Genomic DNA, 14,306 nt, shown 5'->3' on the forward strand with positions numbered 1-14,306 from the left:
CTATTTCCTGAATGCTTAATCTGGTGCAGGCTGCCTTGTTAAGTGTTCTACATGCTGTAAAGTTATAAAATGCTCATCAGAACAAAGGGGTATATACTTAACCCGTTATAAGTATTATAAATGTGTGCTATTATAAATTGTGATTCTTTCACAAATAAGGAGACTGGGGTTCCAAGGGGTTAAATAACATGATTATGGACCAAGGGCTGTTCAGGGTTGAGCAGCAGGTTCAGACCCAGGGCTCAGACCCACCGGCTGCTATTCCACCTTGGTAAAACTGCCTTACTTTCTTCTAGAAAGGATCATAGTGGTGAGACCCTGCTTTAGCTGTGATGGCAAAACCTGCATTTCCAAAGCCAGGTTCTCCTAGCTCCCATCATGCACTGGTGCCAAGACTCACCCCGTCCTGTTGCGGTCTATCAGCCATCTCAGCCTCGCAGGCCCTGCCTCCACTCTTAGAAGCAAATTTCTCGTGAACTCAGAGCAGTCAGGCCACAGGCTTTGGGTTGGTTATGGAGATAACTGAATTAAACTAACTGTCCTGAATCCTCATGCCGAGAGACCGCAACTGCAGGAGGTAAATCGGGCCTAGAGTGAATGCGAAGATAATTTATTACACTCTTTTCCGAAATGACAAAGCAGCGGCACGGAGCATGGACTGACCGCATGGGATTAGTCTCACGTAGAAGGTTGCGTAACAGGCTGGCCTCCCGGGGCCAGAAAAGGCATACATGCTGGGTTTCGCGTATACCTCTTTTCAGGTTTCCCTCTTTTCTGATTTATGTGGGTTTGGCACTGACTTCCAGCACTTGAATTAAAAGATGTCTGATTTCCGCCTCCCTTGGGCAGCGGATGAGCCACAGAGTCAAGCTGGTGGCAGAAGCAGGATTTCCGAGGAGAAAAGGAAAGCTGTGTTATGTAAACAGAGACTCTTAATTTGTTGGCTTTATGAGGCAGTCCACTTGCTAGTTTTCTTCAAGGAAACTGTGTGGTGCTACTATTTTGAAAGGGAAAACCTTAAGGGTTACTCTAGCAAAAGAACAATTTTTGAAGCTTATGCAGTCCTGAAAACCCTAGGTTTTAGGGGAAAGGTGACAGGGGGATGATGGTAGATGACAATGGGGGTGGGGGGGAGTCAGGGAGGAAGAGAGAGGGAATTCCAAAATTATCTTTAGTGTTAAAAGACAAACTACATGAATCAAGGATCGAACTCAGATCCTCGGGTTTGGCTTCAAGCCCCTCTACCCGTCCAGCCCTGTTACCCCTGATTTTGTTTTTTTCTCTGCCATCTTGTGTTACTGGGAAGTAAAACCTCTATATCACTTTGTTCCTATTTCAGTAGGTATTTCTAGAAAACACTTTGGAAAACATAATTTTGACACTGCATGACAACTAAAAAAAAAGCCGTTTCTCGCTAGTGTGAAGTGTGCACTTGGAATCTGGTTTCCAGTTTGTTTTTCCTAAGTGTTAGAGTTTTGTTCTCAGGGTGATGTGTTCAAAATAGTCCCACCAGAATTCAAACAACACTGTGTTAGGGTACAAGATCTCATAGCTCCCCCTGACCCCTGCTGCACTCCTTTTGTTCTCCTCTTCCAGCTTGTTTGTTGAAGACGTTGCGACATCCTCCGTAATGATTATGTACCTGTGACGTGTTATCATGTGAACTGAAATCAGAAGCTTGAAGAGATTCTAGCATTCATTCCTCTCGAGTCCAGCATCCTTCCCAGGTGATGGTGTAGCCATCCGTCAGGCAGCGCATAGTCTACTTGGCTGTTTTCATTTAAGTGTTGCTGGTCCTTTTGCCATCCGGGGCATAGATCCACTTACTCATTAGGGGTTGGAAGGCAAAGGTGTTGCAGTGGGCTTTGTTTCTAAGAAAGGAAAACAAATTATTATGTCTCTTTTCTTTTGAATTGATTATCCTAGCCAGCGGTCTATTTTATTTAGGAAAGGCAAGTGACCTCTCTGTGTTTTTCCATTTTCAACATAAAAGTTGGATCACAGGCACAGTCCAAGTAATAAGAACCAGGTTTTTATTTGGTAAATTTATGATCTCAGTGATATAAAGGCATTTGCTCTTGCTCTGGTCCACTGTTGTAGTGAGAAATTTTGTAATTTTGGTTTCTTTAAAAAAAATATTATGGGAATATACCAGGTGTGCGGATCTAAGGCTGATTCATAGCAGGTGACTATAATTTGCCTCATGCTCTAGCAGGGGTGTGGTTTTGCCAGCGGCAGATTGTTTCTTCTAGTGTGTGACGTTTGGAATTCTGGGTACTTTTCGGAGGCTATATAAATGCTAGGGCCCCCAGAGGCAGGGTTGCTGTTGGCTGGTTGGTGGATGGGTGCTGTTGGTTACAGTTTGTCAAGTGGTCGTGTGCCAAGAGAGAGAGAGAGAGAGAGAGAGAGAGAGAGAGAGAGAGAGAGAAGAAACGCATTAGATATCCTGATGGCAAAGATCAAACTTGCCCGAAAGAACTTGAAGCCCCTAATCAGCAAGAAGTCGTCCAATAATAACTTCACCCCCTTTTTCCTCTATCCTTCTTTTCTCTCAGATCTAATGTTAGGGGTTTAATAAGGGTGGAGAAGGGTGGAAGAGAGAAAAAGGACCCACAAAGTAACAAACACTGCTAGTGTTCAGCTGCTTGCCTATGCTATACGCACAATATTTTTTTAAATACAAGTAAAAGAATAGTAATGCAAGGAAGTGCAGCCTCACTGTGGCCTGGCAGTCACGCTTCTGTAGTCCTGGGCACCACACTTAGAATTTTGCATAGGGATGAGAAGAGAGGCAGAGGGGGAGGTCACTGCTGAGTTCCACGTGTCCTCAGTGGAGGCTGGCTGTGTCACTGGCAATGTGCATCCCCAGGAGGTGTGTTTGAAACAGTGGAGTGTGAATTCTAGTCAGTGTCTCTGGAGCAGCCCAGCCCCCATCTGCCAACCCAACCTTAGATCTGAAGGAAATATTTGTTCACCGTGTTCATGGTCCAGCTCTTTGCAGCACCTAGACCACATTTAGGTCAAAGGTCCCCATGTGGCCTGGCATTAGACACTGTTTTTCCTAATAGGGCATGGTCCCTGACACTGAGAGATTCCAGCCCTAAACCATACTTTCCTGCATGGGGGCTGAGCTAGCACAGTGGTCCTTCTCTGTGTGTTCTCATTCATGTAGCAAAGGTTTGGCCTCCTTGTCACTAGCCTTTCTGTAAGTCTTGGGTGTTGCTGTTGTTGTTGCTTACCTCTACTGTTTTATTTTGTTTCTGTCTTTGACCAACCATTCCAGCCTCGTTTCTTTGTGATTGAGCTTTTGATCTCTTTAAATGTTTGAGTGCAGCACTGGGCTAATTGAGTTCCTATTTTCTTTCTTGAGAGATTTGTTTTGTGTGTGCGCGTGCGTGTGTGTGCGCGCGTGCGTGCGTGCGTGTGTGCGTGCGTGTGTGTGTGTGTGTGTGTGTGTGTGTGTGTGTGCGCGCGCGCAAATGAGAGTACCAGAGTCTCTGGAGCTGGAGTTATAGGTGGATATGAGCCAGCCAACTTGGATCCTAGGAACTGAACTCAGGCCTTCTGAAAGAGCAGCAAGCCTCTTTTTCCACTGAGCACGTTTCTCTCTCTCTCAACCTAAGTTCTGCTTTTCTTACCTTCAGCTACATGTATTGAAGATTTTTATTCGTGCTCTAAGTTCTAAGTAATTACCATTTCTGTTTGAATCACTCCGTAGCTATGAGTGAATTTTCTTTGCTTTCAAGTTTTCAAAGGAATGAATTTGGGGTTTCTAATTTGCACTGGTGATTTCTAATCTCCTTGTACCATAGTAACTCATGATGTTGGTTTGTTTGAGGGACACAGTTTGAGATCAGTCTCATTAGGTAACCAGGCAGGCCTACAACTTGTTACGTAACCCAAGCTAGCCTGAAAACTCTTGATTCTCCTGCCTCAGCCTCTAATCCTGCTGGGATTACAGAAATGTGTTACCACACCTGGTTTAAGATATCATTTTTTGGAGGCAACTTATGAGAACCTGATTCAAACACCGAGTCATACTTTAGAAGTTTTTCATCAGTTTTCACATGGAAATTTGTATTTAAAAAATGATTCTTCTGCTTGTAGGAGGCTGTATTCTTAAAATAGCAATTACCTTGAGTTGGTTAACTGCCCTGCTCAGTGCTTTCTGCCTCACTGCCTGGCAGAGCTATCGCCCAGCCAGTCACATTCCACCTGGGTCCAAGACAAGGAATTAGCTGTTAAGGGCTGATTGCTTTGGTATGGTCCATAAAATGTCCCCAGGCCAAGGGAGACATGGCAGCTTCTCTATTGCCGCACACAGGCTCGTTTATAGGAGTTAATAATTGTACCGTCCCTGCTTAATTAGCCTATAAAATCTAGGCCTGGGTCTCCTTGACCATCCTGGCTGTTCCATCATACATTCTTGTCCTGCACCATTATCTAAGAATGTAGCTAATGAATGTCCTTAAGAAGGACGGAGGGCCTGGCTTCTGTCCCTGTGCCCAGCATCAATCCAGATTCTTGCTTACTTGATCGTGTGGGTGACATTACTTTTCAGAGCTGTGTTTTTTCACCACTCATCTGGGGGCAGAATCCAACTTGTGGTGAGACTCAGCCAAGACAGCCTCAAAATTTATTTTATATTATTTGTGTGTGTGCATGATGTATGGGGGCTCATGCTTGATGAGTGTGTGAAGGTCAGGGGGTAACATGTGAGGGTCAGCTCTCCCTCTTCAACATGTGGGTCTCCGGGATCAAACTCAGGTCATCTTGACAGCAAGTGCCTTTACCCACTGAGCCGTCTCACAGAACCTGAGTCTCAGATTTTAAAGGTGTAGGTAGAAGACACCTGTGAGGAAGTGTCATTTGAGAGTGGCACCAGTGACTCTTGGCCCTCTCCAACCTCCACAAGGGGCTTGGACAGGGTGGGGCCAAAGGAGACATTTGGAAATGCTCCCATATCCTTCTCTTCCTTCCCATCAGTGTGGAAGACAGACACTGCAGCCATGACCACCCACGTCACTTTGGAAGATGCCCTGTCCAACGTGGACCTGCTGGAGGAACTGCCCCTCCCAGACCAGCAGCCATGCATCGAGCCCCCACCATCCTCCATCATGTACCAGGTAATGGAAGTAGCAGCTTGCGGTGGAGAGACCTGGATTCTAGAGGTCCTGTAAGGGGACCTGCCCCGAAGTGCAGGGAAGAGGAGGTCGGTACTGAAAAGGTGAAAGGTCGGGAGGCGATGGAGTCCCTGTGCACTCTAGGAGCCCAGTGGAAGGAATAGATTAACTAATAAATGTGTGCCAGGGTCATCCCCCTCCCCCAGGGAGCATTTGTTGATCTGTTCTTGACCCCAAATTCCTTCTGGGCTGTTCCTGTTGCTGCATCACCCAGATTATAGTATCCCTGATCTCATGAATTAAATATCACAATTTACAATCCTCTAGAGTCTGCCTGGGTAATTACTTTTCCTTCATGTGTATGACAAGAGCTCACACAAGTCCACGCAGCAGCGAGTGGCTCAGTGAAGTGGGTCACAGTTGTTTGCTTTGGCCCTAGATTAGATTTCATGATAAACCCCATCCCATCACACACCACTGTGACCCTGGCAGGCCTAGTGAGGAGGGCATCCATGCAGCTGGAGGCAACCTAGCCAAAGCCCCGTGTCTGGGCGTGCTAACCTAAATGCCATGTTAAGAAGGAATGTGTTAATTTGGAATTTGGGGCTGCATTGGATCTTTGTTGCTAAGTCTTGGATGGCCAACTATGACTAAATATAATTATATATTTTTTCATTTCATTCAATAGTTAAATCTATCAGTCACATACTTGAAGATTTATTTCCTCAATTTGATTTATTTATAGCTTTTAACAGAGATAATAATTTTAATTATACCAAGTATATTTTGATTTTAGTTACAGAGATATTTTCATTATAAATAAAATGAAAAAAGTATAGCATAGAGATTTCTTATAACAATATACCCTTCTCTGTGTATATACACATTTTTGTTTTATCAGGTATATAGGGTGTATGTATTCTTCCTTTTTACTAAAACAGGAATTCGTGTATATTATATATATGCATGTATATGTATATATACTGTTCTGACTCATCTTTTCTTTAACATTTATTGTGGGGCCAGGTGTGGGGGCTCACAGCTCTAATCCTGTCATCCAGGAGGCTGAGGGAAGAGGGTTGCTGTGAGCCTGAGGCCAGCCTGAGCTACAGAGAGAGCCTCTGCCTCAAAAAGCACAGCAACAAAAACTTCTTCTGTGGATATTGTTGGGCATCAGTGCAGTAATGCCACCTTATGTTTAAGCAGCTCATGGTCCTTCTTGGCCCATTGTACAGACAGACTGACATCTAGAAGCTTTTGCCGGCTGTTTTCATTGCTTCCACATTGTTTAATTCTAAAATCTGCAGTGCTGTGGTCTGACTTGTGCATCTATACCTGTGCACCCTGAGGCAAATGTGTCTGAGTGTCTGGATCAAAGCCATGCACACCTTGACTTTCAGCAGCCGTTTAGACTTGCATAGTTAGGTGGAAGTATGATTTCCTTGTATTTGGACTTTTTTTTAATATTCATGATGACATGCATATAGAACAGATTGATTTCAGTGCATTTATCAATGAGTAAATCAGTGAAGTTTATTAGTAAGGCCTTACTAACTGGAATTAAAAAGTGTGGACTCGGAATTAAACACTTCTGAGGCCTGGTTGAGTGAAACTGGTCAGTGATGAGAAGCAGGTACTGTCCTTCTGTCCTCAGCTGAGTTGGAGAGGTCAGGGGTGATGTTTGAAGTGATTGGGGCAGTAGGTTTCCACAAAAAAAGCTTGTGGTTTTTGTTGGCAGCTGTTTGTTCCCTAGACACCCAGCCAGCCTGGATGTGTTTTCCAACAATCAAATGAAATGCCCTCCTGTCCTCTACCTCCACAGGCTAACTTTGACACGAACTTCGAGGACAGGAATGCATTTGTCACCGGCATTGCAAGGTACATTGAGCAGGCAACGGTCCACTCCAGCATGGTAAGTTTCCGTGACCCACATGTGCAGGCACATAGCCCGCTGAAGCAGAGGAACCATGGGAAGCTTCCCGCGCCTGGCCTGTGCTTACTCTGCCTCAGTCAGCTGGCCTGTGAAAGTCCATTCTGAAAAAAGTCCCGCACAAAAATGATAGTGACATGGCTTTGGAAGATAGCATTTATTGACTCAAAGAAGCTGCTGGCCTACATCATTCATAAATGGAGCCAGTTGTTTTCCTTTCTAGCCTTTGACCCTAAAAGGGCAGAATTCTCTTCTTCTATCTTCAGGGAAATTTGCAGAATTCTAGATTCCTCTTTTGTGGACCCCGGGACATGTTCCCTTGGTCTGTTCTCACTGTATGAGATGTGTTCTACAAACCCAACTCATTCATTAAGTATTCTGTACCTGCTGTGAGCTGAGTCTAGAATTAGTATGGGGACAGTTTCAGTTCTCGGTGAGTCAAGGGGAGAAGAGACAATTCAACCAAACACTTCTTCTATGATACTTCGGGTTCATTGTCTCATATACTGCTCACACAGACCCTGTGAGTGAGTCTGGTGATTGACAGCTCTGATATTTCAGTTGGCCAACATTGGAGCTTCTTGGGTGATAAGAAATTGACTCAGGGTCTCCCGGCTGGTGGGTGGTAAACTTTAGGACTCCCTGGTGACAAAGTTTGGCCCTCCAGACTATTTTTTGCAGGTGAATAAAAATGTATAAACATTCAATATTGTGATGAAAGTTTGGAGTTCAGTTTCTGAAGGGGCCTCGAGAAGACCAGAGGAAGCTTAATGGAGGAAGCCAATTTTAAATTGTAGTACAGCCTTGTGAGAGGCTAATGATAGCATGTGTGTGCACACTGCTCTTTGAAATGGAGGCAGGGCAATCTGCTTCGTGATGTCATCAGAACCTCATAATAACCCGAGGGCTTGCAAAGGTATCATTATACCTATTGTAGAGATGAGAAGACTGAGGTCTGGAGAACTTAATAAGCAAGTTGCTCATGGTCCTACCACCAGTAAGTCCTTGCATGAACCTGGGAACAGTCCTGACCTCTTTCTGTGGTTCTCTCCACATGGGGTTGAAGCAGACAGAGATGAGATGGGGAGGGGGATGGTAGGCAGACATCAGCAAAGACAGAATTCTCACACTTCCCAGAAGTGGAGTGTATGTGTACTGTATATAACATTTATGGAGAATGAGGTAAGGGCTCCATACATGGAGATTATATTTGATGCCTGGGCCACCATAGCAAAATACCATGACTGGCTTAAACTATGGGTGTTTCCTTTTCACAGCCCTATAGGGTGGGGCTCCTTGAGCAGGTCAGTGGGGCTGCTATCTCCACATGTCTGTTTGGCTACCCTGGCTCTTTCCTCACAAACTCCTGGGTGTCAGATGTCTCTATGTATGTCTCTTTTCTATAAGGATGACAGTCAGAATGCGTGACAGCCTGTCCTCATGATGTCCTTTGAGCTTCATCACCTTTCAAAAGATCCCACCTAGAAATAGTCACAGTCTCACGTACCTGGTTTGGGGCTAGAGCATGTGGATAGTGTGGGGAGGGGAGGGACACAGCTGAGCCTCTTACCAAGGGCTTTCATTCATTTAATGACAGCCTAGTTCGGAGGCTGGATCTGTTGTTTGGGTGCCTTCCTAGATCACACAAAGCCCCGACTTGAGCACCAGCACCAAATAAACTGGGTGTGGTGTGGCAAAAGCTTTGTAATCCCAACTGTGACGGTAGGAGGATCAGAAATTCAAGATCACTTCCTCAGTTAGTTACATAGGGAGCTTGAAGCTAACTTGGACTAGGGGATCCTGTCACAAACAAATAAACAAACAAAAAATAGCGATGGGCAGTGTTCAACCATGGGGGAGAGGGGAACCGAACTCTGCTTCAGTCATGCTTACTCCTGGGTTACTCCTGGAATGAGCTATAAAGAGGAGCAAATGGAACACCTAAGCTGGATGACATGCTCCAAACAATTGTTGGCTGGAGACATAAATGGGGGTAGTGACCTTAGGGGTGAATCTGTAATGTACATGAGAGACACTGGATGTCATCTTCAGCTGGCAGAATGATTCTTTGGGGTGATGGGGAGCAGAACCATGCAGACTGAGGTGTCCCAGAAGTACGAGGTCACAGGCTCAGATAGTCAAATCTGAAGGACAAGCTGGCTCTGAACATGATTCCATTTGTTTTCTGATGCTGATGTGACAAATTGCATAAACCTATTGGCATGGCTGGAAGTGCTTGCCTAGCATTCACAGAGCCCTAAGTTTGGTCCCCAATACCACATAAACTGGATTTGGTAGTGGATGTCTGTAACCCTCAGCTACCTAGAAAAAGTAGCCTGGGATACATATCTCTTAAAATAAATAGGTAAATATATTATGCAATATACATATATAAAAGATGGCCCGGAAAAGAACCAATAATTCAAAGTTGCCAAGGTCCCACCCAGAGCTCTTCCCACCATGCCATCTTGACCTCTGTTTTCTGGGCTTGTTATGCAACAACCCTGGCTGAACTGTCCAGAGGGCAGAGTGCACTTCTTGGTTCTCAGGCCTGCTTCTAGCACTGACACACAGAGCCTGGGACCTGCAGCCTTCGTTAACTGAATGAAATGATGCCTGCTGTGGGCATTTGGGTGCTGAGAAAAGCCACGTGTTCTTTATGTTACTGTCAGTTCCACTTTTAGACACGTGTTCCCAAGCAGAAGAGAAAGCAGGAGGCCCATGGGTTGGTCTGTGTCATTTCTGATCTGGGGACAGCATGTTACTGACTTCTTAATTAAGAATTGAAACTGTTGCTGTTGAATAGAATTACAAGAACTAACAAACTCCAAATTAAATTGGATTCCACCCTAATGATGTATTATGATGTAGAGATGATAAATTGATTTAAAATTTAAAGTTCAGTTTTCCCTAGATAACATTTACACGACGAGGAAGCATAATACTAATTCTTTTCTCCTAATATTTTTTTGAGGTATGCTTTCCATAACCAGAAACCATTTAAAATACAGGCATCAGTATTTTAATGGTCTTCACCATGTTATACAGCTGTCACTGCCATCTGATTCCATCACCCCATACAGGCACCTTACACAATTAGCATCCACATTCAGGTCTTCTCTCCGTGTGTTCCCATCAACCACTGTGTGTCCTTTAGGGCTGTATCTCTTTTGGGTAGTTCATCCAAAGGAATCGTAGAATAGATGGCTTCCGTCTGGCTTTTACCAAAGTTCTTATTAGATCAGTTATTCTTAGATGTAAAGTGTAGGTGACTTGCCTGGGGACTTGGGGACCTCACTGGAATATAGGTTCTTAATGCGCAGGCCTAGACGGCCCCAAGAGCTGACTTTGTCAGCAAGCCCCCGGGCCACGCTGCTGTTGCCTGCCACAGAACACATCCTGGGTGGTCCAGCTGAGAGCCTGGAGAAGCCCGTGACCCCCGTGTTAGATTTCCCTGATGGACGTGCTCTGCCCTTTCAGAACGAAATGCTGGAGGAGGGACACGACTATGCCGTCATGCTGTACACCTGGCGCAGCTGCTCCCGGGCCATCCCGCAGGTGAGACCGTCCTTGCCGTGCCTCTCTTGTCCTTCAGGGAGGCGTCACTGCCCCTCCAGCACCCCTCCAACCCGAGCCCAAGCCAGGGGCTGTGTTCTTCAGGTGGCAGGAGGTGAATCTGAGCCTCTGACTCAGAGTGTCCCGTAATACTCCTAACAAGGTCCACGCCCAGGGTCTTAAAAAGTTTTCCAGCACACGCTGGAAAAGAGCAGTATATGTCTCCTGCCAACCAGGCTGTTACAAAGGACTTGAAGTAGCAAGCACGGTATCTCTCACACCTCCACCCAAACCCAAACCCTCGCTACAGATGGCCCTAGATGTTTTTATTGGCATGAACATATTTTATAAATCCATATTGTTACCACAGAACTGTATTGTTTCTCATTTTTTATACCATCTTGGACTTGTTGAAAATACAGGGTTTTTTTTATTATCATTGGCATTTTTTGTTCAGTTAGTGGATTCCATCGTAACACAATCAAGAAACCACATGCACATGAAGGACGTAGAAGGTACCTTCTCTCTTCCTTTTGACCCTCATATGTAGGGACAGCTATTATCAATAAGTTTTTTTTTTTTTTTACTTTTCGTAGTTCTCTAAGCCTGATTTTGTTTTTTTCAACAATTGATTTTCTTAAAAGTTTTTACTACATTTGTTTATTCTCTCTTGGGAGGGTATATATATGCGCCGTAGCATACATATGGCAGTCAGAGGACAACATGTAGGAATTTATTCTCTCCTATTTAGACCATCAGGCTTGAAGGCAAGTACCTTTGTCTGCTGAACTCTCATCTGGCCAAAGGGACCAATCCGGAGCTGTGGTTTCACTGGCACAGCATTGCAAAACATATCCAGGGGCTTAGGGCCTGAGACCTAGATTCTCTCCCCAGCAGTATAAAAAACAAAAACAACAACAACAACAAAAATAAAACAGCCATCAAATCCTACTTAACTCTTCCGTGACATTTTTGTCTATCTGCTCTGATGGCCACCTTTTCACAGTAATTCCAGCTTTATCCACCTTAGTCCTTCTAATGTTTGTAATGGTGGGGTATGATTGTATCAGTTTGTCCATTGAATGACCCACTGGCATTTATCTAGCCATTGACAGCCATAAAAGGCCATCCTCGTCCAATGTATGTGTTACTCACCTGTAATCCCAGCACCTAGGAGGAAGAGGCAGGAGGATTTTGAGTTTCAGGCCAGCATGGGCTCCATAGTGAGTCACTGTCTACAGAAAAATAAAATCATGCATTGCCTCACTCCACAGCCAGCCAGACTGTTGGCAGGCTTGGTGTGCATGTGTGTGTGCGTGTGTGTGTGTGTGTGTGTGTGTGTGTGTGTGTGTGTGCAAAGAACATCTGGCATGTGATACTGCAGTTACTACAGATACTGCAGGGGAAATGGGTCTCTGGATGGCACAAGCTTAGGTCAGCCATCATTAACATGGAAATGGCCAGGGAGCTTGCTCCAGGCATAGAGCATAACAAGGGCAGACTGGTTCATCATCTTATGCATGAGGATAAGGGGCGAGGACATTGCAGTTCTCCATACATACATGTATAGCCAACTGTAAAAGCACAGACCAGAAGGAAAAGGAGGAGGGCCCAGTGTTGATCAGCTGGCTCCTTTACTGCAGCCGCTCTCCAGGGAGCCCTTCTGGGGCCCGTCAGTCTTCCACAGCCCCCTCTCACTAGGGTGACCATATCACCCACAGCAGGATGCCACATTTGAACTATTGGCGGGTCATGCTCATGACACAGGCTGTATATCTAGGAGCCTGAATGACGAACCCTGCCTCTCACTCTCACAGGTGAAGTGCAATGAACAGCCCAACCGGGTAGAGATCTACGAGAAGACCGTGGAGGTGCTGGAGCCAGAGGTCACCAAGCTCATGAAATTCATGTACTTTCAGGTGAGTTGGCCGGAGAGGGGTCCACAGCAGAAGGCTCATGGAGACCTCCCCGCCAACCTTCCTGCTAGACTTTGGTGCCGTGTCATTTTTTTTCCATCCAGCTAATATCTTTGGGAGCCGCCTACACCCCGTGGGTGAGCCAAGCCAACAGGTGTCCCCACCTCCACAGAAGGTGGAGTATGTGTGTGCTTGGAGGGCAGAGCTACAAAAACACACAGTAGTTTTTTAGGATATGGTAAGGGCATGAGCAAAATAAGATTCATAACAGTTATAGGTTGCAGAGTATCTACAGGTAGTTGCCGCCTTAGAGATAGTAGCATGGAACTGTGACCTGGGTCACAAGAGAGGCAGGGGTGTGATGGTCATGAGAAGGTCTCCAGGAAGATGATCGCACAAAGCCCCAAGGCCTGTAGGAATCAGTGTGTTCGAGAAATGGGGGACAGCAATGGGGTGGGCTGTAGAACAGTAAAAACAAGGAAGCCGTCCAAGGAGAGGCTAGAGAGGGGACAGGGACCCAGTAAGATGGTTCTGAGAGCCTTGAGCTTTGGATTTGATGATGTGAGCTGACCTGAAGTTTTAGGAAATCTGGACAAGAGGGAGGGAATGCTTGGCGTGGGGAAGAGGCTAAGGGAGAGGAGCATAAGGACATTAGCAGGAGACTATTCAGGAGCTCTGGAAGAGCCATTGTTTAGAGGAGAAAGGGCAGGGAGAGGGCTAAGGGTCTTCACAGGTGACAGGACGACTAGGTTACAGTAGCGTGAGGGGACAGGAAGTGTGAGCAGCCACTTTCTTCCTGGGGTCCCATTGGCAGCTGCAAGGGTGGCAGGGTGAACACTTCAAAGCCAACCTGTACCCCACACTGGGTGACAGAGCATGCCCTATCCGTACCCTTCATACCTTGAGGAGCTGAGCTTCGTTCATAGACTCTTGGCACTGGCCAGGACCCACCCTGTACTCAGCATCTAGGAAAGAGCTGGGGCTGCACTGGGGTGGTACTTCAGTCTGGGCAAGGAGCAATGCCAGGTCAAATCCTGTGTTTTTCCCTCCTCCTCTTCTTCCTCTTCCTTCTTTTCCTCCTTCCCTTCCTTCTCTTTGTCCTCTTTTTCCTCTTTCTTTTCCTCCTCTTCCCTTTCCTCTTCCTTCCCCACTGTGGCTCACTGCCCCATCATGACTATAATACCTTCTTCTTGCTTTTGAACTAGTAACAATTTTTTTAGATGAAATATTTACTCCTGTGAGTCATCCAGGTAGAGTGAACGTGCCAGCATGCTTTCGTGTCTTCACAGAATTGTGTGTTCATCTCATAATCTGTTTTAAAATATCTTTACTCCTCTGAAAGAAACCTCTTGAGCCATTACCCCATACTACCCCAGCCCCCTCTTCTCCAGCCCCAGGCAACTACTGAACTACTTCTTTTTTAATCTCTGTGGATTTCCTGTTTGGACATTTTCCTACAAATGAAATTATACAGGACTGGCCTCTTGCAGTTGGCAGGGTATTTTTGAGTGTCATCTATACTGTGGCAGGTAACAGAATCATTTTATTTTTTTTAATAATGGAATACCATGTCACTGAACACATACCTTGTAGTTTATTTAGCCATTCACCTAGTGATATGTGGGGATTTTCCCCTTTGGGTCTGTTAGGAACAAATGCTGAACATTTGTAAGAGCTTCTGTGTTACTGTTTCTCTTGGATTGTGAGCTGGTTAGTTTGTTGTCAACCTGACAGGAGCTGGAGTCATATAGAGAAAAAAAAAATCATTGACTGATGAAATTC

At 45.5% G+C, this 14,306-nt stretch overlaps 1 protein-coding gene across 9 annotated transcripts in view; it reads left to right on the forward strand.

Annotated features, from left to right (window-relative positions):
• Positions 1–14,306, forward strand: part of Cyfip2 (cytoplasmic FMR1 interacting protein 2) — a 117,271-nt gene that overhangs the window by 13,428 nt on the left and 89,537 nt on the right. For 8 of the 9 annotated variants that reach the window (XM_021646393.2, XM_021646391.2, XM_021646396.2 and 5 more), the window contains exons 2-5: positions 4,987–5,126; positions 6,946–7,035; positions 10,534–10,611; positions 12,426–12,527. In XM_021646393.2, the coding sequence (XP_021502068.1) occupies positions 5,010–5,126; positions 6,946–7,035; positions 10,534–10,611; positions 12,426–12,527 (387 nt within the window). In that variant the 5' untranslated portion in view covers positions 4,987–5,009. Of the gene's footprint in view, positions 1–1,596; positions 1,728–4,986; positions 5,127–6,945; positions 7,036–10,533; positions 10,612–12,425; positions 12,528–14,306 lie in introns of all 9 variants that reach the window. The other variant, XM_021646392.2, reaches the window with a different exon arrangement.

Source organism: Meriones unguiculatus, chromosome 11 (genome assembly GCF_030254825.1).
Source record: "Meriones unguiculatus strain TT.TT164.6M chromosome 11, Bangor_MerUng_6.1, whole genome shotgun sequence".
In the NCBI taxonomy this organism is placed as follows: Eukaryota; Metazoa; Chordata; class Mammalia; order Rodentia; family Muridae; genus Meriones; species Meriones unguiculatus.